At 40.5% G+C, this 27,288-nt stretch overlaps 1 protein-coding gene across 3 annotated transcripts in view; it reads right to left on the bottom strand.

Annotated features, from left to right (window-relative positions):
- Positions 1-1,278: 1,278 nt before the first annotated feature.
- MRE11 (MRE11 homolog, double strand break repair nuclease) overlaps positions 1,279-27,288 on the bottom strand; it is a 49,779-nt gene continuing 23,769 nt past the window's right edge. For 2 of the 3 annotated variants that reach the window (XM_061628804.1, XM_061628805.1), the window contains exons 14-20: positions 24,324-24,386; positions 22,735-22,961; positions 21,666-21,745; positions 11,654-11,712; positions 11,326-11,393; positions 9,471-9,555; positions 2,110-3,292 (exon numbers count right to left, since the gene is read on the bottom strand). In XM_061628804.1, the coding sequence (XP_061484788.1) occupies positions 3,254-3,292; positions 9,471-9,555; positions 11,326-11,393; positions 11,654-11,712; positions 21,666-21,745; positions 22,735-22,961; positions 24,324-24,386 (621 nt within the window). In that variant the 3' untranslated portion in view covers positions 2,110-3,253. Of the gene's footprint in view, positions 2,057-2,109; positions 3,293-9,470; positions 9,556-11,325; positions 11,394-11,653; positions 11,713-21,665; positions 21,746-22,734; positions 22,962-24,323; positions 24,387-27,288 lie in introns of those variants that run through there. The other variant, XM_061628806.1, reaches the window with a different exon arrangement.

The following is a 27,288-nucleotide window of genomic DNA, read 5'->3' as shown; positions in this document are numbered from 1 at the left end:
TCAAGGCACTCAGAGCCTCTTATAGGAAGCTAATTAAGAAATTCTACCTACTGATTTACAGTATTATGACTACTTTGACATGCCTATTTCATCTATACACACACTCTCCCCTGGGTTCTATTTTCTGCTTCCATTCTTTCTCAAAAATCAAGGGTAGATGAAGGGGGAAAACAATCTATCAGCGACTATAATTCTGGCTTATGTCACTGCTGCACAGCAGTGGCTCCTGGCTTGGTCAGTGTTTGCGATGTTGTGTTCAAGAGGATAGTCCAATTTAGAAGTATATGTTCAAGTAAATTTTAGGCTAGTCTCAACCTTGTGCTGAAGAACCCAAACTTTCACACTATCTGAAAAGGTTCACAAACACACGCACACCCTTCAGAAGCATCCATCTGGAGATAGAGTGACAGCCTAGGGTGTTGTTGAGGCATTTGTACAAAACACCCCAACAATGAAGATTGCTCCATTATGTTTTTTCTAGAAATAATACTACAAAGAAAGGTAATTGTCCTATGGAGAACACAAACACCATTCTGATTAACAAAGGTGATTCCTGCCATTTTGATTTTTTTAAAAAAGGAGTGTCCCTCATTGCTTTCAGTTTACTTACAAATGCATGTACTTAGGTCTGTGGTCAATAGTCTCAACAAGCTATAAGTTAAAATATATTGAGAAAAGTCTGTTGCTCAGTGGTAGAGCATCTGCTTTGCATGCAGAAGGTCCCAAGTTCAATCCCGGGCATCTCCAGACACAGATGGACAATACTCCTGGTTTGAAAGCTCCTGGACAGCTGCTGCCAGTCAGAGTAAACAATACTGAGCTAAATGGACCAATGATCTGACTCAGCATAAGGCAGCTTCCTATGTCCCAAAGCACATTTTTTTGAGAAATTGCCAGAGTGCAATGACTTGTGTGTGTCCAACGGGTTGTACATGTGTTTCTGGAACAGCAACCTCACATGGCCCATAGAAAACAACTTTTGAAATTGGGAGGTGTTTCAAACATAGTCTGAAAAATGGTCTGGTGGCTTGTGATTAATAAAAGTATGGTATCTGACAGGCACATGGAAGCCCTTCCTCCCCCAATATAGCTCACTGGATCCTGACCAACATATCTTAATGTATACTCATATGACCCCATCATACATACATAGATCCGCGCTGCCTCATTGTTAAAACCTTTGTATCTTGGATTGACAAGTATGCTCCATTACAATATGGGCATCTTTAAAAAAACATGGAAATAGGAGAATATATTTTCAATAATATATTTTATTCATACTCATAGCAAATCATAGTGTTGGGTTTAATAAGTTAGATCCTTTATTTATGAAAAGCACATACACAACTGACAAGCACTGTCTGCAGATTTTCATCTTGGGGGAAAAACACCTGTTTTAAAATCACAGATACTATGCTGTAACAGGGAGATGTGGATTCTTGCAAACCTATTTCCTTCTAGGCAAGGGGTAAATACTTATATTGCTCAGGGGTAACATGCTGTTTTACTGTTCATTCATCTCGGTGACATGACAGGGTCAAGGATCTTTTGCAACTGGTGAAGAACAAAGTTCTTCCTACTGTAGTGATTTGGGAAAAAGGCCAACATGGCTATAGAACTGCAAATAGTGATTTCAGCGTATGCATAGGTTCCCATGCCTGAAATAAATTTAAAGGACTCCATTACTTCCTGCCAACTCTATGAGTTGTCCTTTATGAACTGATAGTGATTTTGTATCTGCAGCTCTTTTCTTCTGACACTTCAGTATTTAACAACTAAAGGTTAGACTGTAATCCACCCTTCTTTGTTTACAAAATGACTGTAATGACAATAGTTCCTATACTCTAGCTGTGACAGACCAGGAGACCAAAACAGATTGTGAATGAAGTAGAGAGAAACTCTGGGGCTTCAGGGCATAAAGGCACCCCACAAAAAAGTCAAGGATAAAAGTTCAGGAATGAAACCTATGTATGCAGATCCTGTAGCTACCATACCTTTCTTCTTACTGCAGCATAATGGAGAGCCTCTGTTCTGCTTCTGTGTTTGATATTCAGAACTATTCGAAACATAAAGCATGATGAGCCTACCAGAAATCTTGAACGCAAAATATAATTTTTTAAAAAACTTCAATATTTAATTGTTCAATATCACAAATATAACATTCTTAGTTCTTCTGTATGTTTTTTTTCTAGGACAGTTAAAATGTCTCTAAAAATATAATCATAATCCGACTGCGAATAGACTTTCCATGTAAAAATATACTGCACCACTCAAAATTTATCAAGACCAACGTGGTTCTTAAGAACCACTCCCACAATGTGTAATGCTGGAATTTATCTTCAGGTACTCCTTTTCTGAACAGATGTTTCCAAAGTCTTTGAAACAACAGGCATATTTCGGGCAGAGATACAATACTGAGGGCAAAGAGAAAAATAAGAAATGCCAGATGGACCATGGCATTTTATCCATATACCATTGCAATTGGCTATTTTCTATCCATATCAATAAAACTCAACTGTTCTGACAATTTACAGGCATACAACAAGCATCAGCTCAACAGAACCAGCTCTAGGAATTCCTAGGAAAGCATCCTTAAGCATATGGAATGAGGTATTATCCTATTCTGTATGTTCTGAGATTCCTCGTAATGAATCCTACTTTTAAGATTATAGTTTCAGAATGAAAGTCACATTTCATATCCAAGGGCTCAGCAAGCTGTTCTTACTGCCTCCACTTACATGATGCAACCAACCTAGATTTAAGTTTCAATACTGAACACCTCCAGATCAATTTTAGGTCATGCAGCATTCCTTCTATGACTAAAGTAAAAGACTTAATCAACTTAAAAAGCAAGAACAGTGTCTGTTCACTTACACAGCAGTTCCAGTTTATTTCTCTGCAATATTAAAAAAAAGATAATGGGGGGAAATCCGTGAATGTTTCTTAGCAACAGAAAAAAACACCTCATTTTAAAAAAAATATTTCCTCTATTTTAATTCAATAGGAGGTGGGGGAGTATGGTTTGGCTACTACAACTGCCATTACAATTGAGTATTCTTATTCACATTATGTGATACTGTATATAGAGAATAAGTGACAATCTTCCAAGGAAGCAAAGCATTTCAGGCAACATATAATTAACAGTGAAATTGTTTGGGAAAAGCTGCATACACCATAAGGCTCCTTTACAAAATTTCAGAAGGTTTCCCACCGTCTTTCTCTGCATTATTCCTCCGTACAGTGGTCTCTGAAATTATCGCCTGCTTCTTCTTGTACTCTTGAATAAATCCTCCTGTTAAATAATGACAGACAATTTCATCAAGACATCAACAGACTCACATTTTTAAGAAGAGCAATGTCATTTGAGCAAATTGGAATCAATGTATGACACTTTACAGTGGGATCTGCAAGAAAATGCGATGACACAGTTCTTAACTATTTTTGTAACTATTTCTGTTATAAAATACAACATAAAACCTCATTTGAGAAGGAAAAAAAGTCCATGTTGTTTCTGAAAATATACTTAAGAGTCTCCATTCAATTCTTTCCTATTGTTATCAGCCTCCAAAATAGTTCCAAGAACTCTTGCCAGTCTTCCTCAAATTTAAGCAATGGCATTCCGAGCATAAGCGCATATGAATTGCGTGAAGCAATATGTTACAGATTCAGTCGTCCTGTTGCGGGCTGCAAAACAGGTTCTACTGTTACAAGAGTTGATCTCAAAATCAAAGCCTACTGGTCTAGTGGCATATTCCACACTGTGGGAGCCCAGCCTTAAAGTGCAGGGGTCACCCAAATCAAGATTCTCACTTGCCTTTCCTCCAATCTGGAGGTCAGGGCTGCTATCAACCAATAAGAGAAACAAACATACAAAATAATACATCGTTTAAACTACAGAGTCATAACAACAACAATTCAGCAGCGAATATATGTAAAACCACACTGAGAAACAGTTTACCTCATTGTTCAAACACCTGGCCAGTATAAAAACACACACACTGTAGCCTCCTTGTAAAAACAGCATCCCTTACCTTCTCTTCTCCATCTTCTATTGCCCTGACACATCATGTCTCAAACAAAGTCTGAAAGAAACATATCTGCAGAGACTCCCCAGTACTTCATAAACCCCACAGCAATTTAACTAACCAGCAATGGCAGAGCAATAAACATGCAACAAAGACAGTAGAATAATCAGCTAAATGTAATGCAGTAAAAATAAAACAAAATAATCAACTAATAGGGGAAAAAATAGTATTGTACCTTAACCTCTTCCCACCCTCAGCAGTAGCAGCAGCAACATCAAGATATATATACTTAAAGTAACGTTTACTGGAAATAGGAGCTAAACCACCCCCAATTTCCACAATTGCTTACACTACTGGTGACTGCAGTCTTCCCTATGGTACCTCAGATATCGATCCAGGGACAGCAGAACCTGTCCCTGCCAACTCTCACATTTCTCACCTGGAAGTATTCTCCAGGTGCGGTGTTCTCCATCCTAGTCTGCCACCCTGGGGTGCTTTTCTTCTCTGACTTCCACTCGGAGATCTCTTCCACTTCAGTCCATCATCTGTTGTTAGTGGGGTGCAGACCCCCTGTTGCTCCCAAACTGGTGACCAAAGCCAGCTGCACTGCTCCACCTCTCACCAGTCACTAGCCTGCCTTGTCTCTCCCCCTCCCAGAACATCAATTCATGGGACAGGTAGAGTCCAGCTGGCTTGCTGCACTGCCACTCACACTGCCCCACCTCAGACCAGTCGCTGTTCAGGTTGTTGTTCATTGGCAGCAGATGTTGTTGCTGCTGCGAGCAGGGGGACAAGATGCTGCAAAAATTCCTTCCCTACTGTCAGCTGCTGCTGTTGCCTCTGCTCATTGGAGGAGATGCATTTGAAACCAAATTTATTCTTAGAATAAACATGCTTCCACCAAAAGGGAAGAGGAGCAGGACAATTCCAGAACTAGGCGTTAAAGGTTTGCTCCAGATGCACATTTGTTATCTAGTTAAATCTCTTTAACAAAGAAAAATAGCTGGTACCAGGTGTCCAGTGGATCCAAAACAACACTTTCTGCGCTATCAGTCTTAGCCTCACATTCAAAGAAGCTTTTAATGGCAAAAAATTGCTGCTTTCCATTGGAAGTACTTTTTCATGCAATGCAGAGTTAAACTCTGGAATTTGCTTCCACCAGATGTTAGATGTTGACCGGGAACTTGAATGGCTCTAAAAAGGATTAAACAAATTGATAGAGGATAGGCTATTAATGGGTACTAACTATGAAGGCTATGTTTTACCTCCACAGTCAGAGGCAGCATACCAGTTGCTGGAAACCACAGGAGGAGAGCGTGCTCTTGCCTCAGATCCTGCTTGTAGGCTTCTCATAGGTATCTGGCTAGCCACTGTGAGAACAGGATACTGGACTAGATGGGCATTGGCTTGATCTATAAGGCTCTTCTTATGATCTTAAGCTCTTATCTGTTTGGATCCAGTGCCCTAACATAATTAAAAGAACGAAACTGGGTACTTCTGCACCAGTGAGTGGAGTCTGAAGAAATTCCTTCTGAGCTACCAGGAGTGCTGGCTTTCTATCCTTTTCAAGAAAATAATCCACTTCCCTTGGCTGTCCTTCGACTATTCCATTATAAAGTTCTAGATAAAAATCGGTAAAATAAAATCTTTATAGATTCTGCCCCCCTCTAGGATGCACACCTTAGTGTGATGAAGGGGTTTGAGAATGTTGAAGAAGCAGAGAGCAATGCCGTCAGGAATCTAGACCAAGAGGCTAGATTCCTAGCAGGGGCACCCAAGGTGGAATGGTCAAAGCTGAGACACCAGACTAAGATGCATCCAGATTCAGAGGAAGGCAATGATAAACCACCTCTGAATACCTCTTACCATGAAAACCCTATGAATAGACTATCCAAAATAAACACAAGATAGTGCTGGAAGATGAGACCCCCAGGTCAGAAAGCACTCACCAAGAAACGGGAAGAACCGGCAAGTACGAGTAGCACTGTGACTAATGACGCAGCTGGGTCATAGCTCAAAGGAAACCCAGAGGCTGATGAGCACAGATGCGAAAGCAGAGTCCGGAATTGTATGACATACACAATAAGAACATGGAATGTGAGAAGCATCAACCAGGGAAAGTTAGAAATTGTCAAGAAAGAAATTGAACACATCCACATTACAATGGTGTGAGTGAATTAAAATGGACGGATATGGGACATTTTCAATCAGGCAACTACAAAATATTTTATGCAAGGAATGAGAAATTAAGAAAAAACGGGGTTGCTTTAATAGTGAGAAGTAATGTAGCAAAGGCAATTAAGAGCTGTAACACAAGGTCTGAGCAAGTGATATCAATGAGATTTAACGGGAAAGTATTAACACAAACACCATCCAAGTTTATGCTCCAACAGCAAACGCAGAAGAAGAACTGGAAAGATTATACGCAGAACTACAGGAAGAAATTAATCACACACCAAAACAAGATGTGCTGATAATCACGGGGGACTGGAATGCAGAAGAAGAGAACAGAGAAGAACTAGGAATTGTGGGAAAATGGGTCTTAGGAGATAGAAATGAAGCAGAAGAAAGACTTGTTGGATTCTGTGAAGCCAATAATTTGTTTCTTGCGAACACATTTTTTGAGCAACCGAAAAGACCACGCGGACATCACCAGATGGTCAATATAGGAATCAAATTGATTATACAATTGGTAGCAGAAGATGGAGAAGTTCCATACTTTTGGCAAAAACAAGACCAGGTGCAGACTGCGGTACAGATCATGAACTGGTCATATCAAAAATCAGAGTAAAGCTAAAGAACAACTAAGCAATCATAATACCAAAATATAATTTAAATAACACCCCAGAAGAATATAAAGATCAAATAAGGAACAGGTTTGAGGCTTTAAACTTAATTGATAGAGAACCACAAGAACCTGCTGGGAGGAAGAGCGGGATACAGATTGAATAAATAAATAAATAAACTATGGATTGAAGCCAGAGACATTATCAGGGAAGAATGCAAAAAGGCAATACCTCTAGTTAGAAAGAAAGACCTCAATGGATGACTGAAGAAACTCTTAAAATGGTTACAAGAGAGAAGGAAGGCAAAAGCAAAGGTAGATAGAAACATTGTTAGAACCCTAAATGCAACAATACAGCGACTAGTACGTAGGGACAAAGAGAACTATTACAATAGTTACTATATAGAAATAGGAAAGGACAACAAAAAGGGTAGAACAAGAGCCATATTCCAAAAGGTTAGAGAAATGAAAGGGAAATTTAAACCAAGAGTAGGGATGTTGAATAATCAACAGGAGAACCCACTGACTGAGCAAGATAAAATAAAAGGAAGACAGAAGTAATACACTGAACAACTCTATAAAAGAGATGCAAGGATGACAGATTCATTCACGGAGGAACCGTATGATGAAGAACCAGAAATTTTAGAATGTGAGGTGAAAGCTGCTCTTAAAATACTTGGAAGAAACCAATCACCAGGAACAGATGGCATACCAATAGAGTTGCTTTGCTACAAGTCACTGAAACTGAATCTGTCCAAATGACAAAAAACTGTCAACAAATATGGGAAACTAAACAATGGCCCACAGACTGGAAGCATTCAATATATATCCCAATTCGAAAGAAAGGGGATCCCAGGGAATGCAGTAATTATCGAACTATTGCCTTAATATCCCATGCAAGTAAAGTAATGCTCAAGATTCTACAACAAAGGCCCTTACCATATATGGAGCGAGAAGTGGGAAGAGGTACCAGAGATCATATTGCAAACATACGTTGGATAATGGAACGGACCAAGGAATTTCAGAAGGAAATCACCTGGTGCTTTATAGATTACAGCAAAGCCTTTGACTGTGTAGACCATGAAAAACTATGGAATGCTTTAAAAGAAATGGAGATGCCACAGCATCTGATTGGCCTGATGCGAAAGCTATACTCTGGACAAGAGGCTACTGTAAGGACAGAATATGGAGAAACCAATTGATTCCCTATCAGAAAGGGTGTGAGACAGGGGTGTATTTTATCACCCTACTTGTTTCATCTATACGTAGAGGGACATTGCAGGGAGAAATATCAATAATTTAAGATATTCAGATGGTATCATACTACTAGCATAAACCAGTAATGATTTGAAACAAATCTTGGTGAAAGAGGAAAGCACAAAAACAGGACTACAGCTGAACGTCAAAAAGACTGAAGTAATGACAACAGAAGATTTATGTAACTTTAAGCTGACAACGAGGACATTGAACTTGTCAAGGATTATCAATATCTCAGCACAGTCATTAACCAAAATGAAACCAATAGTCAAGAAATCAGAAGGCAGCTAGCACTGGGGAGGGCAGCTATGAGAGGACTAGAAAAGGTCCTCAAATGAAAAGATGTATCACTGAACATTAAAGTCAGGATCATTCAGACCATGATATTCCCGATCTCTATGTATGGATGTGAAAGTTGGACAGTGAGAAAAGAGGATAAGAGAAAAATCAACTCATTTGAAATGTGGTTGTAGAGGAGAGCTTTGTGCATATCATGGGCTGAGAAAAAGACAAATAATTGGGTGTTAGAACAAATTAAACCAGAACTATCACTAGAAGCTAAAATGATGAAACTGAGGTTATCATACTTTGGATACAAGGGAGTAGAAAAAGAGGAAGACCAAACAAGAGGTGGATTGATTCCATAAAGGAAGCCACAGACCTGAACTTACAAGATCTGAACAGGGTGGTTTATAACAGATGCTATTGGAGGTTGCTGATTCATAGAGTCGCCATAAGTCATAATCGACTTGAAGGCATATAACAACAACAAACTTACCTACTTAGTTATATTTACACATTTATAAACCACTTTTCAATTAAAAAAAAATCTCAAAATAGAGAACAAAATTATGACATTTAAACCCAGCAAAACTGTTAATTAAACCCTACAATAGCAGATCCATCAATTTGTGCCACTCTAAAATACAATCCAAATAATTGTCTAATATGCTCGAAGACTGAGTGCCTGCCTAGGAAAGCATAGTCTTAACTGCATGCCTGAACAAAAAGCCAGACCTGGTGAATTTCAGATGTCAGGTAATTCCAAAGATGCAGGGCCAAAACTAAAAAAGCACTCCTTAGCTACTGAGGACATTTTGACCTCAGCTGAAAATGGTATTACTAGACCTCAATGAATCTATCACACTACTGCTTCCCAAATTAGTTAACAGGGTTTCTCACACCATCTCCTAGTAATTGTTACTATTTTTTTTTTAGAGACACAAGCTAGTGGACACAATATACCTGGGAAATGTAAATGAGTTCTGAAAATAAAGTTAGGGAACAAGACAGTCTAATACTAAACAAATGTGAAGAAATTTTAACATGCACACAAAACACTGTCCAACTGATATTTTGTATACAAATTAAAGGAAGTATACTGTAGGAAAATATTTTTATACCTCATCTGATTCATCATCAAAGTTTATTCCTCTTGGTGCCTGGCTCTGTGAGCTCCTTTTGTTAGATGTTGATGTGCTTGATAATCTAAGCATTATAAATACGAGAAAGTAGTCACCATCAATGAAAGCACAACACTAAAAATAAATAAATCATACAAAGCATGTGTATTGCCCCAAGGCTGATGGGCTTCCAGATTCCAGAGATACCAGGGAAATGAATAGGCTAGACCCAGCAGATTTACTTAAAAGGAGAAGTTTATTGAGTAACTTTCAGCATACGCACATACCCAATATGAGTGGAACAAACTTGCATGGTTTTGCATAAACCGCTGCCACAGTCTGAACACCGAACTGGGTAACGGAGAGCATTTTTATAGGATACATGTTTACAACACAGTAATGACCAACTAATAGACAAAGAATTAAGTCATAGCTTTCCCAGCATAGCCCTCCGGTGATGGGGCTCTTACAGCATAACAATAGCTGATAAGCAAAGCCTCTAATTGCCTGGCAAGGCATTAACTGCTCCAAGATCTACACTATCTGGTTAACAAGGCACCTTCCCAGCATCACACAGACACTCTTGGCAGAGCATCAGAACTTTGCCTGTTAGGAACCCCAGATTAGACCCCAGGTGGCTCTGAGCTAATACATTGACCATTCCTTGACCCATCTTCCTGCATGCTTAGATGCTGAATGCTAAACTAGAGAGAACTAAGGCTGGGGGGGGGGAATACAAGCCCCCCTTGCCTACAGGCAGCTATTCTGCTGATATAGCTGCTGAGCTTGCCCACGGGCCAATACAGCATGACATTATAGCCGTTTCATCAATATCACATTTGAAATAAACAAGAAACTGCCAATTGCTATTGGTGTACATGCTGGTCTTAAAGCATGCAGTCAAATTTAACTAGATGTTTTCGTAGCAAGGTTCTTTTTGGAAATCAGTCATCTCTTGACTGAAAAATAAACCTGCATTACATTTTGACCTGAACCCCAAAATCTGTGTAACTAATTCCATATGTCCAAACAAGTGTGTGATACGGCAGCTGGAGAGAGGAGATATCTTGCTGGTCAAAGGAAAAAAGGTCAAATTTTCCACTGAACATGTCAAATCCAGTGTGAATGCCTGGAAATAGTTCTTTGGATCTGGCCTTTTGCAAACACTTTGCCAGGCCTTTAGTAAAATACAAGCCACTGACAAACTGTGGTAAAAGGGCTATTTAAACTAAACCATAGTTCAGCATGATTAGCATGTGTGTGTCCCTCCACCACACACAGCAGTTAGAAAATTTTGATCCTGGTTTAGTGACAAACCATATTTTATCACTTCAAACTCAGCAAACTTTGATGTGCATGGCTTCTGCTTGAACACATATTTAAAAGCAGTGATGGAGGCAGGGACACACAAAAACACACAACCTCTGCCCCACATATGTCCATTTCTATGTGCATCCTATTTTCTTATGTCTTATGTGACTGTATGTATTTTAGTTTTGTACCTGTCCTGGAATCCTTCAAGATGAAGGGTAAGCTAAAAGTAGCCTTAATACATAGATATTCACAGGTTTAAAAATGCAGAATAATGCATATTTTATCTATGACGCTCATGCAAAAAATCCAGTCAATTGTGATGTATACATTTTTCAGGGGGGGAAACGGGGAGGCAGAAGCCTCAAGGTGCCCAGAATCTTTTGCAATGGAGGCCAAAGGCACAAGATTTTTTGAAATACAGTGGGCTCATTCATTTTCCTCCTCCTTTTTTCCCCCTGTACTTGCTGCCTTCCCCTTTTTTCTTTATTTATACATTTATTTTCCAACCAATATATACATTCACAAAAATGATTGTACTAACCTTTGATTTGCAATGGAAAGAGGAGTAAAGGATACTTCTTCCAAATCAGAATCATCATCTTCAATTACCTAGAAGGAGGGGGGGGACAATGATATATAATGCCAATTCCAACACAAATATGCCTTTACAGATATAATCATTTTGATAACATCCTCTGTGTGCTTTTTTGACAGAATATCAAGTAAAATCCACGTAATAGTTTTTCTGCATTATAAGTCACCTTCTAATGGAAAGGAAAGGTATATACGTGGTAAATACATATAACTAACAGCTATGTATTAGGCAAAAGGAAGTCTGCCAATTTAAGAGGCATAAAATAACTACCCACCTCTGAGTAACTCTTGGCTGGCATATTCCGGGAGGGCTGCTGTCTTGAAGATTTAAAAGCTAGAATAAATTAGGAGTGAGAAGTATTACTATAGAGCGTTACAAATATCAATTAAGCTCTTTTGAAGAATTTATATCATAATTTAAAAAATCAAATAGAATGTTTTTAAGTATGCAAAAATGCAACAAAAAGCATACAAGCTTTGAAAACATGCTTACTGCAACTAAGATGGGGTTTCCGACAGGTTTTTGCAGGCATACAACTTTTTCTTGACTGACATTCACAGATCAGATAAAGTAGAAGCCCATAAAATACACAGTATACATGTGAAAAATAAGCTTGCAGAGATGAAGTTTCAACCAGTGGGCAAAACGAAATGGCAAAAAAGTGTGATAATTGGGCGGTGTCAGATGGAAGGTTAATGGAGACAAATGGCATGGTGAAATTTGGGGTACATGATTGATGTGTTGACAAAAAGCAGTATATGATAGTGAATTGTTTTGGAAAGGCTCTAAAGATACTCATTCTTTTATGTACAATAGCTTAACCATGGTTAAAGCTTTTGCTGAAACAAAACTAGAGTTTCTGTTAACCAGGATTTGTAAGCAGGGTTTAAAGTTGGTTTCACAATACTAAACACTGAGTCCTGTTTAGCCTTGTTAAGTGTGAACTACTATTACGGCCAGTAGGGGAAAGGTAGAGAAATTTGTGCAGAGAAAGGTAAGAGTAAGCACATTATCCCATGGCCCAATTCCAAACTCTTAGTCATGGATAGGGCTTAAGAACGTCATAGGTACACTAGTCCCAAGTCAGATAATTACTTGATTCTGGAGGAGCTTAGCAGTAACCAGTTTTGTCCACTGTATTTACTGCAGTTTTTCATATTGTCACTTGGAATGACCAAGGGACTCACCCGTTTCCATGCAACATTTTTGTGCAGAAGCACACGGGTGTTAAGCCAGAACTGACAGTATGGTATGTTAAACTTCAGTTAACTACACCAATTTAGAAAAAAAATTAAGTTATCTGTTCTCAGCTGCTTTCAGTTCCCTGCAATGATTTTTCAGAATACAGCCAAATTGCCATTGTCCTCTTCACAGGGGTTATTATATATGATTGCCATGGAACAAAATAGCCTGGTTACTAGATGGCATGCAGTACCACACAGTTGGAATTTTGCAGGCCCTTTTGATAAAGTAGCATTTCAGAATTATTCAGCCCCACTACGGGAATCATTATTTGTTCTGAAACAATAATTAGACCAAGCATGTGATTCAATTCCTGTGTCAAACAGGCTGTTTTCAAATCAAGGAACAATTGTTCTTGAGAGTGAAATTCTGCCTAGACTTAAATAGATGGAGTGCACCTCATCAGAATGTCTCATTTGCATATTTAGCTTCAGCAATCCTAGTCACTGATTGCCTATCCCCAGTATTCTGCTGCACGTTTCCTGTATCCTCAACAGCCACTTTGAAAGGGGAAATAGGGAAAGCTAGAACTGTGGCACAAATACAATGATAAGCAAAGAAGAACGTAAGAAAAACCTGTATGGATCTATCAAACAATGGCTGTAATCATATGCACATTCGTGTGAATGTTAAGTCTCACAGACATCAGTGGAACTTGCTCTCAAATAAACATGGATATGATTGGGTTGGGCAGCTTTCCTAAGCATATAGATATGAAATTAGGTAGCACTGAAATAAGCAGCACTTATTGCCGTGTAACATGGATAGGCTCAGCCTGCACATTCACTTCTTTTTCACCCATCTTCCATTAGCTCATTTCTTATTTGACAGTATGTAAATATGAATACCTATCTTTAAAGGGCTGTCACCCAACCTGAATTCTTTGGACAAAATGCAAAAATCAAAGCAAATACAATATTTTGAATGATTTAAATGAATTGATATTCCTTGATAGAATATTTTTGCTACTGGTTTCCACATAGCTCAATAAAGAGCTACTTGTGATAGAGCAAGTCACTCATGAATTAAAAAATAATAGAATCAGGGTTCTACTGGTACAAGTTTAGAAAAACTTAAACTGCTTGCACAACAATTGCTCTAATCTCTCTCCTCTCATACCAACAGCAATACAGAAAGCAGAATCAGTATGCCTGTATTTAATCTTCCAGTAGTGGGTTCTTCCGTTCTTGTGATATCAAGCAAACAATAATGAAACAAAAAGAAGAGTTAAATGTAATATATGCTGTTTCATGAAAACTCAAAACCACACTGGCTTACTGAGAGGATGATTTTATGGAAGCACACATCTTGCACTCAAACAACATTATTGCACTGCATTATACTGTGCAATGCCAGCTCCTTACTGTACTTTCCTCCTAGCTGCCTACAAACTTCATCCATCGTTACTACCTGCAGAGGACAAACAACTAGAATTGCTAATGAAGCATTTCTAGCAGTACCTTCTGGATATCAAATCACTTTTATATTACACAGAGAAACTGCACATGAAGTTTATACAAGCAGGCTGACAGTAGGAACACACATTCCATGCAATAGCAGCTGGACAGAATGCTTCCATCTCACAGGCCCTGGGTGGTAGGCCTATCTTTGTTTGCATTCCCCTTATCCAATACAGTTACCATCACCAACAGGCCACCTAACAAAAACACAAATGAAAGATCAGACCCTGCTACAAAACTCAGATAGCAACTTTGTCCTCATTTTTTACTCAGGCAACACTGTTGTAGGACCTAATAACATTTGCAGCAATACCAATGGCTCATTCACCTGTGCCTCTTCTACTGCTATATACATTGTCATCAGACAGCAATGTCCATCTGCATTGTAACAAAACAAGCAAGTCAGTCACTATGCAAAAGGAAAGGAACTGAAAATAAAACTGCCAATATCATAATGCCGTTATACAAATCTATAGCGCAACTGCATCTGGGATACTGTGTACAGTTCTGGTCGCCTCACCTCAAAAAGGATACTGTAGACTTGGAAAAGGTTCAGAAAAGGGCAAACAAAATGATCAAGGGGACGAAGCAACTCTCCTATGAAGAAAGGTTGCAACATTTGGGGCTTTGTAGAGAAAAGGCAAGCAATGAGTTTGACATGATAGTGATGTACAAAATTATGCATGGCATGGAGACAGTGGAGAAGAAATGTTTTTTCTCCTCTCACAACACTAGAACTCATGGACAAGCAATGAAGCTAAACACTGAAGATTCAGGACATACAAGATAACTTCTTCACACAGCACACACTTAAACTATGGAATTTGCTCCCATAGGAGGCAGTGATAGCCACCAACTTGGATGGCTTTAAAAGAGGTTTAGACAAATTCATGGAGGATAAGGCTATCAATGGTTACTAGCCATAAAGGCTATGCTCTGCCTCCATGATTGGAGGCAGCATGATCCTGAACATCAGTTGCTGGAAACTGCAGAAGGGGAGAGTGTTCTTGTGCTCAGTCCTGCTTCCGGCTTCCCATAGGCATTTTAGGTTATTTTAAAATTGTTTTTAATGTCGTATTTTAAAATGGCTGCAATCTATCCTGGGACCTTTGGGTAAAGGGCGGGTAAGAAATGATGATGATGATGATGATCTGGTTGGCCACTATGAGAAGAGGATGCTGGAGTAGATGGGACACAAATCTGACATTAGAAAAGAAAATGTTCAGAATCCAAAAGGAGAACATATGAACTTCCCGGGATACTCAGTGGCTGATGTTAAAATGCCCATTCTTGGACAAAGGAACGTCAAGGGAGACTCTAGTGTGAAATTGCTGAATTACAATTTCTCCCAAAGTTCACTTCTATCACTTGTGGCCTCAATTGAAACAATGGGTTTTATCCCACTGCAGATGTTAATTAACAGAATCACAGAATAGCAGAGCTGGAAGGAGCCTATAAGGCCATCGATTCTGTAGCCAACTGTGGATCCACCTGACAGTTGTTCAATCCAGCCCACATTTAGCTAGCTTGCTAATCAGAATATCATGGGGCATTTTGTCAAAAGCTTTGCTGAAATTAAGATATATTATGTCCACAGCATTCCCACAGTCTATCAGGGAGGTTACCCAATCAAAAACACGAGATGAGATAAGACTGGCAGGATTTGTTCTTGACAAATCCATGTTAGCTTCTAGTAATCACTACATTATTTTCAAGGTGCTTACAGACTGACCGCTTGATGTCAGACTGACTGGTCTGTAGTTCCCAGGTTCCTCCTTTTTATCCTTTTTGAAGATAGGAACAACATTAGCCCTCCTCCAGTCATCCAGCACTTCACCCATCTTCCATGATTTTGCAAAGGTAATGGACAGTGGTTCTAAGAGTTCTTCAGCAAGTTCCTTCCTTTCTCTAGGTTGCAGTTCATCTGGTCCTGAAGATTTGAACTCAAAGTAATTGGGTATTCCTTGACTATTTGTCTATCAATTTCGAACTGCAGTCCTGCCCATTCAACTTGTACTTCACATTTGCCAGGAGGATCCTCTTCTGAGAGAAGACAAAGTAGGAATGGAGCACTTCTGCCTTTTCTTTGTCATCTGTTATCATTTTGCCATCCTCATTGACTAGATGAACCACCATTTCTTTTCTTTTACTATGGATTTATCTGAAGACATTTTTTTTGTTGCTTTTAACATCCCTCACTAACCTCAGCTCATTCTCAGCTTTAGCTTTCCTGACACCATCCCTGCAATTCTGTGATACTTGTCTATACTCTTCCTTCGTGGCCTGGCCTTCCTTCCACATGTGTCCTTTTTTTGTTTTCAGATCATTTCTTTTTTGTGGAGCCACACTGGCTTCTTCTGCTGTTGTCCACCTTTTTTCCTTGTTGGAATTGCTTGCCATTGCACTTTTAGAATTTCCTTATTTGCAATAGTTTTCGATTGTGCCTTTAGAATTTCCTTATTTAGAAACCCACCCACCCCAATCTTGTACTACTTTTCTTATTAGGGTCTCTTGCCATGGAATCTTACTTACTATTGTTCTGAGTTTATTAACATTAGGTTTCCTGAAATCCAGGGTACGCATATGGCTACTCTCAGCTTTTGCTTCCTTTAAAATCAAGAACTCAAGTATAACATGGTCAGTTTCCCCTGGAGTTCCTGTAAGTTCACTTCATCCGCTAAGTCATCTCTATTGGTTAGAATCAAGCCAAGGATAGCTGATCCTCTAGTTCCTTCCTCCACTTTCAGTAGGAGAAAGTTATCAGCAACACAAGTTAGGAATTTCTTACAGGGGCTGTGACTGGCAGAATTTGTCTGCCGACAGATACTGGAGTAACTGAAGTCTCCCATTATTATTACATCATGCCTCCTTAAAACACTGGCAATTTGCATTTCAAAAGTTTCATCCTCGTCTCCTCCTTGGTTAGATGGTCAGTAGTAGACTCCAACCACCATGTTCCTTTTATTCCTTGCCCCATTAATTTTAATCCAGATGCTCTCGATGGGGCTACCAAGTTCATCCTCCTATATTTCTGTGCAGGGATACTTTTAACATACAGTGCAACTCCACCTCCCTTTCTATCCTTTTGTTCTTTTTGAACAAGTTATATCCTTCAGTTGCTGTAATCCAGTCATGGGAATAACCCCATCAAGTTTCAGTTATACCTATTAAGAACATAAGAACATAAGAACATAAGAAGAGCCTGCTGGATCAGGCCAGTGGCCCATCTAGTCCAGCATCCTGTTCTCACAGTGGCCTACCAGGTGCCTGGGGGAAGCCCGCAAGCAGGACCCGAGTGCAAGAACACTCTCCCCTCCTGAGGCTTCCGGCAACTGGTTTTCAGAAGCATGCTGCCTCTGACTAGGGTGGCAGAGCACAGCCATCATGGCTAGTAGCCATTGATAGCCCTGTCCTCCATGAATTTGTCTAATCTTCTTTTAAAGCCATCCAAGCTGGTGGCCATTACTGCATCTTGTGGGAGCAAATTCCATAGTTTAACTATGCGCTGAGTAAAGAAGTACTTCCTTTTGTCTGTCCTGAATCTTCCAACATTCAGCTTCTTTGAATGTCCACGAGTTCTAGTATTATGAGAGAGGGAGAAGAACTTTTCTCTATCCACTTTCTCAATGCCATGCATAATTTTATACACTTCTATCATGTCTCCTCTGACCAGCCTTTTCTCTAAACTAAAAAGCCCCAAATGCTGCAACCTTTCCTCGTAAGGGAGTCGCTCCATCCCCTTGATCATTCTGGTTGCCCTCTTCTGAACCTTTTCCAACTCTAGAATATCCTTTTTGAGATGAGGCGACCAGAACTGTACACAGTATTCCAAATGCGGCCGCACCATAGATTTATACAACGGCATTATGATATCGGCTGTTTTATTTTCAATACCTTTCCCAATTATCGCTAGCATGGAATTTGCCTTTTTCACAGCTGCCGCACACTGGGTCGACATTTTCATCGTGCTGTCCACTACAACCCCGAGGCCTCTCTCCTGGTCGGTCACCGCCAGTTCAGACCCCATGAGCGTATATGTGAAATTAAGATTTTTTGCTCCAATATGCATAATTTTACACTTGTTTATATTGAATTGCATTTGCCATTTTTCTGCCCATTCACTCAGTTTGGAGAGGTCTTTTCGGAGCTCTTCGCAATCCCTTTTTGTTTTAACAACCCTGAACAATTTAGTGTCGTCAGCAAACTTGGACACTTCACTGCTCACTCCTAATTCTAGGTCATTAATGAACAAGTTGAAAAGTACAGGTCCCAATACCGATCCTTGAGGAACTCCACTTTCTACAGCCCTCCATTGGGAGAACTGTCCGTTGATTCCTACTCTCTGCTTTCTGCTTCTTAACCAATTCCTTATCCACAAGAGGACCTCTCCTCTTATTCCATGACTGCTAAGCTTCCTCAGAAGCCTTTGGTGAGGTACCTTGTCAAACGCTTTTTGAAAGTCTAAGTACACTATGTCCACTGGATCACCTCTTTCTATATGCTTGTTGACACTCTCAAAGAATTCTAATAGGTTACTGAGACAGGACTTTCCCTTGCAGAAGCCATGCTGGCTCTGCTTCAGCAAGGCTTGTTCTTCTATGTGCTTAGTTAATCTAGCTTTAATTATACTTTCTACCAGTTTTCCAGGGACAGAAGTTAAGCTAACTGGCCTGTAATTTCCGGGATCCCCTCTGGATCCCTTTTTGAAGATTGGCATTACATTTGCCACTTTCCAGTCCTCAGGCACGGAGGAGGACCCGAGGGACAAGTTACATATTTTAGTTAGCAGATCAGCAATTTCACCTTTGAGTTCTTTGAGAACTCTCGGGTGGATGCCATCCAGGCCCGGTGATTTGTCAGTTTTTATATTGTCCATTAAGCTTAGAACTTCCTCTCTCGTGACCACTATTTGTCTCAGTTCCTCAGAATCCCTTCCTGCAAATGTTAGTTCAGGTTCAGGGATCTGCCCTATATCTTCCACTGTGAAGACAGATGCAAAGAATTCATTTAGCTTCTCTGCAATCTCCTTATCGTTCTTTACTACACCTTTGACCCCCTTATCATCCAAGGGTCCAATTGTCTCCCTAGATGGTCTCCTGCTTTGAATGTATTTATAGAATTTTTTGTTGTTGGTTTTTATGTTCTTAGCAATGTGCTCCTCAAAATCTTTTTTAGCATCCCTTATTGTCTTCTTGCATTTCTTTTGCCAGAGTTTATGTTCTTTTTTATTTTCTTCATTCGGACAAGACTTCCATTTTCTGAAGGAAGACTTTTTGCCTCTAAGAGCTTCCTTGACTTTGCTCGTTAACCATGCTGGCATCTTCTTGGCCCTGGCGGTACCTTTTCTGATCTGCGGTATGCACTCCAGTTGAGCTTCTAATATAGTGTTTTTAAACAACTTCCAAGCATTTTCGAGTGATGTGACCCTCTGGACTTTGTTTTTCAGCTTTCTTTTTACCAATCCCCTCATTTTTGTGAAGTTTCCTCTTTTGAAGTCAAATGTGACCGTGTTGGATTTTCTTGGCAATTGGCCAGTTACATGTATGTTTAATTTAATAGCACTGTGGTCACTGCTCCCTATCGGTTCAACAACACTTACATCTCGCACCAGGTCCCGGTCCCCACTGAGGATTAAGTCCAGGGTTGCCGTCCCTCTGGTCGGTTCCATGACCAACTGTTCTAGGGAATAGTCATTTAGAATATCTAGAAACTTTGCTTCTTTGTCATGACTGGAACACATATGCAGCCAGTCTATGTCCGGGTAGTTGAAGTCACCCATTACTACCACATTTCTTAGTTTGGATGCTTCCTCAATTTCATATCTCATCTCAAGGTCTCCCTGAGCATTTTGATCAGGGGGACAATAGATCGTTCCCAGTATTAAGTCCCTCCTGGGGCACGGTATCACCACCCACAACGATTCTGTGGAGGAGTCTGCCTCTTTTGGGGTTTCAAGCTTGCTGGATTTAATGCCTTCTTTCACGTATAGAGCGACTCCGCCACCAATACGTCCTTCCCTGTCCTTCCGATATAGTTTATATCCAGGGATAACCGTATCCCACTGGTTTTCTCCATTCCACCAGGTCTCCGTTATGCTCACTATATCAATGCTCTTCTCTAAGACCAAGCACTCCAGTTCTCCCATCTTGGTTCGGAGGCTCCTAGCATTAGCGTACAGGCACTTGTAAGCAGTGTCTCTCTTCAAGTGTCTTTGGCACTTGTGGTTAGGCCTGTGGTCATTTTGCTCTTCTGAATTTATATCCTGTGCCCCTGCTCTCACAATGCCTACTTCTAGGCCTACCCCTTTTAAAATTTCATCATTTCTTTGGTCTTTATCCCAGGGGGGAGGTTTATTCCGAACCGGACCTTTCTCAGCTCCTGTCGGGTTTCCCCCCTCAGTCAGTTTAAAAGCTGCTCTGCTACCTTTTTAATTTTAAGTGCCAGCAGTCTGGTTCCATTCTGGTATTAAGTCATATATTAAGAGTTCAAGTCTGTTCTGTTTGTTTCCCATATTCTGGGTATTAGTATACAGACACTGAAGACCATGCGATTTACGGTCTTCCTTCCTTCCTTCCTACATTTTAATGAAGACTTTTGTTGGGACCCATTAGAGATGTTCTCTCGGTTCCTGTTACTGTGCATAAGCCTTTGTCAATTGTTACTTCCAAGGTTTACATCTCCCTCCCCCTTAGGATTCATTTTAAAGCCCTACTGATGAGGTTCTCTATGCCATGGCCAAACACATTCTTCCCAGTCCTTGTGAGATGCAACCCATCACTTGCCAGAAGTCCATCTTCCAGGAAGTGTGGCCCATGTTCCAGAATCCAAATTTCTCATGTTGGCACCACCTTTGTAGCCAGTCATTCACCTGGAGTATTTTTCTTTCCTTTTCTACTCCTCTTCTCGGTACTGGAAGAATAAATGAGAAAACTATCTGTGCTCAAAGTCCTTGAGTCTCCTTCCCAGAGCTTCAAAGTCTGATGTGATTTCTTTGTAGCTCCACTTGGCAGTATCATTTGTTCCCACATGGATGAGAAGGGATATCTGTCAGTGGGCTTTATGGTGGCAACCCTTCAGCCGCATCTCTAATCTATCTTCTATGGAGACAGGATACGTAGTGAGTCCATGCGTCTTCTTGGCATATTTGGGTTTCAATCCCACGCAGGAGGGATTAATTTAGCAATGTATTTGTATTTATCACCAACACTGTTTTGTGAGTTATGCTTATATTACACACATTTAACTTTTAACGTTACGGTCACAGACCTCACTGTTTACATTTGTTTCTCCACACCTTGCCAACTGAGAATAGCACTTCATGCGTTTGATGAACTAGACTTTAGTCCATAAAAGTTTAAAGACCAACAAATATATTACGGCATGAAGTGCCGCAGGACACTTTGTTGTTGTTGCTGCAACAGACTAAGACTGCTAAATCTCTGGAAATTGCACGTGTACAATTGTACTAACAGCACATCAAAAACATATCAAGCAGATGATTTTCTTGAGGCACCTTTAAAAGTATAACAATTTCACAGATGCATGTCAGTGTGATTCAGTGGTTCACTTGCATTCTGAACATACCATCCAAGATAGACATATTCTTTGTAGGGGTGGATGCAGGCTTGTATGTTCTGCTGCTATTCATCTGGTCCTGGCCAGAGCTTCCTGTGGGAATAGTAAAATAAATACTTAGATGTTTACATTTCCTCAATTACCTATCAATTAGAGAGCCACTATGGTGCAGCAGATAGTAAATATGCCAACCCTTTCCTCTGTATTTCCCTACATATTCCTGTTACAACATACCCAGCTTTTGCTCTGTGAATGGCAGCCTGCACCTGAGAAGGGAAGCTATGTTTTGGCCTAGAGAAGAAAGGAGAGGGTCTCCATTATAGTAACTCAGGGAGGGCATGTTCAAGCAAGCATGTGCATGCAAGTGTAAGATAAGTCTGCAATTTTTGTGAGCACATGTATACATAAAATTCCTCTGAGGGAAAAGTACGATGAAGGATACAAGGTAGAGATGCTTTATAGACAGGACTGTGTGTACATTGTGCTTCTGTACAATTGTACGACGTGTACCATGAATGACTTTTCTTTCCTGAAGCCCTGAAGAAGCAGACCCTCGCCAGCAGAAACTGCTGCCTTGGATCATGGAAGAACAACTTTTTTTTTTAAAGAGCCAATAAACATTAGAATAGCAGCCAGTGAGAGGTTTCCTGCAATCTTAAGAGCCACAGAGGTGTTTGGCATTTTAGGTTTGTGTGTATATCAACTTTCCTCATGTTAGGGGTGACTGAGAAGAGGCAAGGCAGAAGAGATTAAAGCTCCAAGCAACTGCCCCCTATAACTGGAAACTGACGGTGAAACACCTATATAAATCATCACAGATAGAAAGTCCTCTAATTCCACAAGGATACAATTCCCTCTTTGTTCTCTTTAGTTATAAGCACCTTCCTCACAAGAGGAAAGGATTTCTTCAGTTTTGAGGTCACAGGGCCTTGAGGATTAAATATAACCCCTTTTTTCTCCTAGCAAACTGTGCACATTAAACGTCCTCTGAAGAACTTTATGAATATACAAATATTTATTATTAAAATATCATCCAAACAACAACATTTTTAGCCATTGCAAAAGAGCATAAGGCTACTGGCCTCCTCTTCCTCGTCGAGGTGCTCCTCTTGCTGTTGCGCTCTGCCCTTTGCCACCTCTTGCCCGACCTCTTCCTTTGCCTCTTCCCCAGCTGGGTGGTAAAGAATCATCTGAATCATCATTAGCCTTTTGACCAGAGGTTGACACATCCATGAGGTCGTCATCACTAATGACAAAAGCACGATCAGCGCCCTGAGATCTGTGGGCTTTGGCTCTGTTTATAGCCTGAGAGAAAAGTAACACATGAATAGTCTTACTGGAACAGAAATAAAAGTTTCATCTCTTTTTGACAGTGGATTGGTTCAGGTATAATGCTAATGGGCCCAAGAACTTTGAGTGTGCAGTGTGAGCACCATCCTCCGGTTCCTTCTCTCTGCAATCCCCCCCCCAACAGAGAGAAAAAGCATCCCTCATACGTGTGTGTGCACATGCTGACACACACACACACCCCTACCTTTATTTTTCCATGGGGCCTGAATTAAAGTCATATTCAGAACAGATCTCTTTGAATTTGCATGATTTTACACAGGGTTCCTAAAAACAACCTTCACGTTTGAAGCTTATATTTGTAGATGGCACAGCAAAAATCACAGATCCATTCCTTGCCAGGACCACAAAAACACTTATTCAAGACATCGTTTTTACACAGGATGACAACAAAACCACCAACAAATCACTGAACAAATCAGTGGACACAGATTTGATGGTGATTTTCAGGCAACCCCTTGTTAAAATTATTAGGATCTATTAGAATGTGCATCTCAGATCCATGCTTTTGCATCCTGGTCGTGCTGGAAAGAACTGGATCTTGAGTGTTTATGTCAATATTTGTGATTTTTACAGTTTAGTCAGTGGAGACAGATGCAATTTATGATTTGATGGCAGCTATGGGGAGGAGAGCACAAGAGAATCTATTTTTCTGGAGCCAACTGGTGTGTGCATGCATGCAGTTAAACCACAGTTTAGCGTTACACAAGAATGAGTTTAGCCTCCATCTGGAACTCATGACCTTCTTCCTCTGGTGCAATGGCAAGAAGGCATTTGGAAGCTTTTGCTTCCAGTTTTGATGAACTGCAGTTTGCAATGTCATCTGAACCAGGACAAACTGGTTAATCTTAACTATGTTAGACAGTTTTTGAAGATGGCTACTTTTGACGAACTATAAATTAATCACATTTTAGGGTTCAGATGACATGCTAACCTTGCAGTCATCTAGAACAGAAGCTTCTGATTTTCTCCTTGAGGCTGCATAAAAGGAAGAGGGGGAAGGGGTGCATGCAAGTCTGGTATGGGCAAGGAAAGGCTAGATTTATTATTGTAACCACATGGTTTAACATTATGTGTCCAGCCAGATACTGTGTGAATAACAAAAGTAAACGTTTAGGGAACACACTGATTACTAAAGAAATATGAAAAGGAGAAAATGTCAAAATAAAACTGAAAACACTGTAATACACATTTTAGGAAACAACAGAAGCCATTGTTTGCATACTGAAGATTTTTCTCTAAATAATTTTTATTTAAGTCAATCAGGTAAACACATTTGTCTGTCCATCTTATTTCCTTTCAATTTTTCAACTTAATTACCTCACGAACTTCCTCGTCCTCCTCCGTGGTATTTTTTCTTCTTGATTCTCTAAAGCGTTGCACCTGTATTAAAGCAGTAAAAGGTAACTATGATAACTATGTAGAGTTTAAAAAATAATAATAAACTAATTCCTGGACCAGTCTGCTCCCTGCCTTCCTCCTCCCTCTCCCACTTCTCTACTCTCTTATTAGACTGTAAATCTGTATGCAGAAGCAGTCTTCTTTTCATTGTTAAAAAATAATAAAGTGTGGGGGTCATGTGACATCATCAGCTGAGATGGAGACATACAGCTTGAGCTCTATGACTTTCACTGGCAAATGCAGTCTGCATCCAACAGCTAGTAAGCCGTTTGTATTTTTTGGAAGACCAAATCAGGTGCTCACTAAGTCCAAAATACCCATGAGTAGTTTTGGAACGCTCACAAGTGATTGTAAAAGTCCTGCAGAAGACACAAGCTATGCAGCTCCCAGACAAACAAGATGGCCTCCAGAGCAGGCAATGATGCCTTCTCTATTACACCCTAGGGTATGGCTCCAGATTTTATTGCTGAAGTTCTGAGCCAACTATAGGCATCAAGAGAGGATGTTATGAGACCATGCACAGCCTGCTTAAAGGTCATTAAGAAAACACAGGGGGAATGGCAGAAGGCACAGATGGAGAGGTGAAAACTGCTACTGAAGTCCTAGAAACAGCTAACTCTTGGCAAAAAAAGGGGTAGGGGGTAAAGATAACTTCTAGGAGTGAGAAGGAACTGTGTGTCAAAACTAATGATTTGGAAAACAGTGGCCACAGGTCAAATGTACTACAGTAAAACCTCAGTTAGCAAATCCTCCAGTAAAGAAGCTCCTTTTAAAGTATTTTTAGGGTGCGGGGTGTGTGTGCACACTCTGACATAGAACGTGACTCCTTGTCTACTGGCCTGCAGGTGCTTCAGGCAGCTCTTTCACGTGTGGCTGGAATGGTGCTCCTTGCCAGGTGGCACAGACGGCTCTAGAGTAAACAGTGCTTCAGGTGCCCTGGAAGCACTGTTTACTGCAGACATGTCTGCTCAAGTGTAGGGGAGGATGACAGAGAGAGAGAGACCAAGCACAGGGTGGTGGCGGTGGCTGTCCCTTCCCTGCCTGCATAGTGTATAGAGAGGAGAACTGTACTCAAAGGTTTAGATTGTTATAGCAAGATGCTACATGGTAAAAGAAAAAAGGCAGGACAGGCATCCCTGGATGCATTTTAGAAGATGCCTTCAAGCGGTTTGCATGCAAGACTTACCTGACCTGTTTGTTTCATTTCAGACATGTGTATTGTTAGTTTTGAATAAAAACTTTGCTGAAATATGTTGAACTCTTCTTTTTTGTGGTGAAGGAACCTATCCCTATTCTTTCCATGTTTTTCTACCTCTGGTAAGAAAGTTTCTGTTAAAAAAGTTAATGTCCAGAAACGCATGTACTTCGTTAACTGAGCTATTACTGTACTTGGTGGTGTCCTAGTTCCACTCAAGAATATATATTCTTGTGAGTTCCCTTTTCACCTGTGGACAACACACATAACGACGGCATGTATCATATAACTTCAGTGAAGGAGAACTTTCCCCTTCTGAAAGAATTGAATCTCACCTACTAGTGACAGGGAACAATTACTAGGTAAGAAGAATCACTCTTTGGGTATAGGGAATGAAGAGGCTAAGTTTAGACCCCAGTAACAGTTAAACCAGTGATGGCCCACCAGGCCTCCCCATTTGGCCTGTGAAGCCATTTTGGCCAAGCCACATGCATCTGGCCTACACCTGGTATAATATATAACTTCAAGTGTGAGGAAGGTAAAGGCAGCCTTGGATGAAAGGGGATTTGCAGACACTGCTAATCAGCCAAGTGATGGTGCCTGCAAAGCCCCACATGCAGCGCTTTCCAAGAGCCGACTATCAGCTGATTGCCAGTGCACGGGAAATGATGCGGACAAGGCTCCCCAAGCCCTGACAATCAGCTGATGGTGGGTGCTTGGGGAGCCCTACACTCAGGGCTTTCCCGATTGTCAGTGCTTGGGAAGTGCTGAACACTTTTTTTTTATCTAAGCAGTTTGATTTCAAACTACAGGGGTGTGTGGAGTTAAGGACCTGGTCCACTGGCCAGATCCAGTTCCCTACCCCTGTGCTGAACCCAAGAACAGCTGCACACAGAAACACCAAATCAAGCAGATTACATTTATTTTCTAGGCCAAGCTCAAACCATCTTATTAAGGGCAGAAAATGTACTTGTGCACAGAGAGGCAACCTTCCCCAACTTGGTGCTGTCCAGATGTTTTTGACTACAATTCCCAGCAATGCTGGCTGAGGCTGAATCATCAGGAAGTCACTAGACTGTGGAACACAAGGTTAAACTATTTTGCTGCCATCTTGTGGCTTAATGAGGTGTACCATAACTTAAAGCATTGAATTATCTTTAATTCTCCAAGATTCAGAACATGTCAGTAAAGAGGAACTGTTTGCCAGAATGTTGAATAACAAAAACACTTCAAGTTTACAGTTAATTTTTATAAAGGTCATTCTCTTTCTTTCCCCAACTATTGTTGCACTCTGTCATTTCAACAACGGTAAGTTGTTCTATGCCAGTGGTTCCCAACCTTTATGAGTATGGGACCCCCTATGTAAGCTCAAAAAATTTTGTGACCCCCCCCCATGCTAATTGTAATTTTAGTCTCTGTTAAGTGAAAAAAAAAGGTTGCATGGCAAAATCACATATCCAAATATCCCTTTCTAGACAGGGAGATGTTGCTTTCTTTTCTTAATGCAAAGGTCCAATCAAATTGGTATCCCTCTCCCCCCACATACAGTCTGAAGATGTACAGTCCTGTCTCCCAACACCAATGGGTTAGTGTTGGACTAAGAACCAGGTTCAAATTCCCACCCAGCCATGAAGCCTACTTGGTGACCTTGGACCCAACAGTCTCTCAACCTGACCTATCTCACAGCAT

Source organism: Rhineura floridana, chromosome 5 (assembly GCF_030035675.1).
Source record: "Rhineura floridana isolate rRhiFlo1 chromosome 5, rRhiFlo1.hap2, whole genome shotgun sequence".
Lineage (NCBI taxonomy): Eukaryota > Metazoa > Chordata > Lepidosauria > Squamata > Rhineuridae > Rhineura > Rhineura floridana.
The sequence above is the reverse complement of the archived record's forward strand: the minus strand, read 5'-3'. Positions and strand labels throughout refer to the sequence as shown.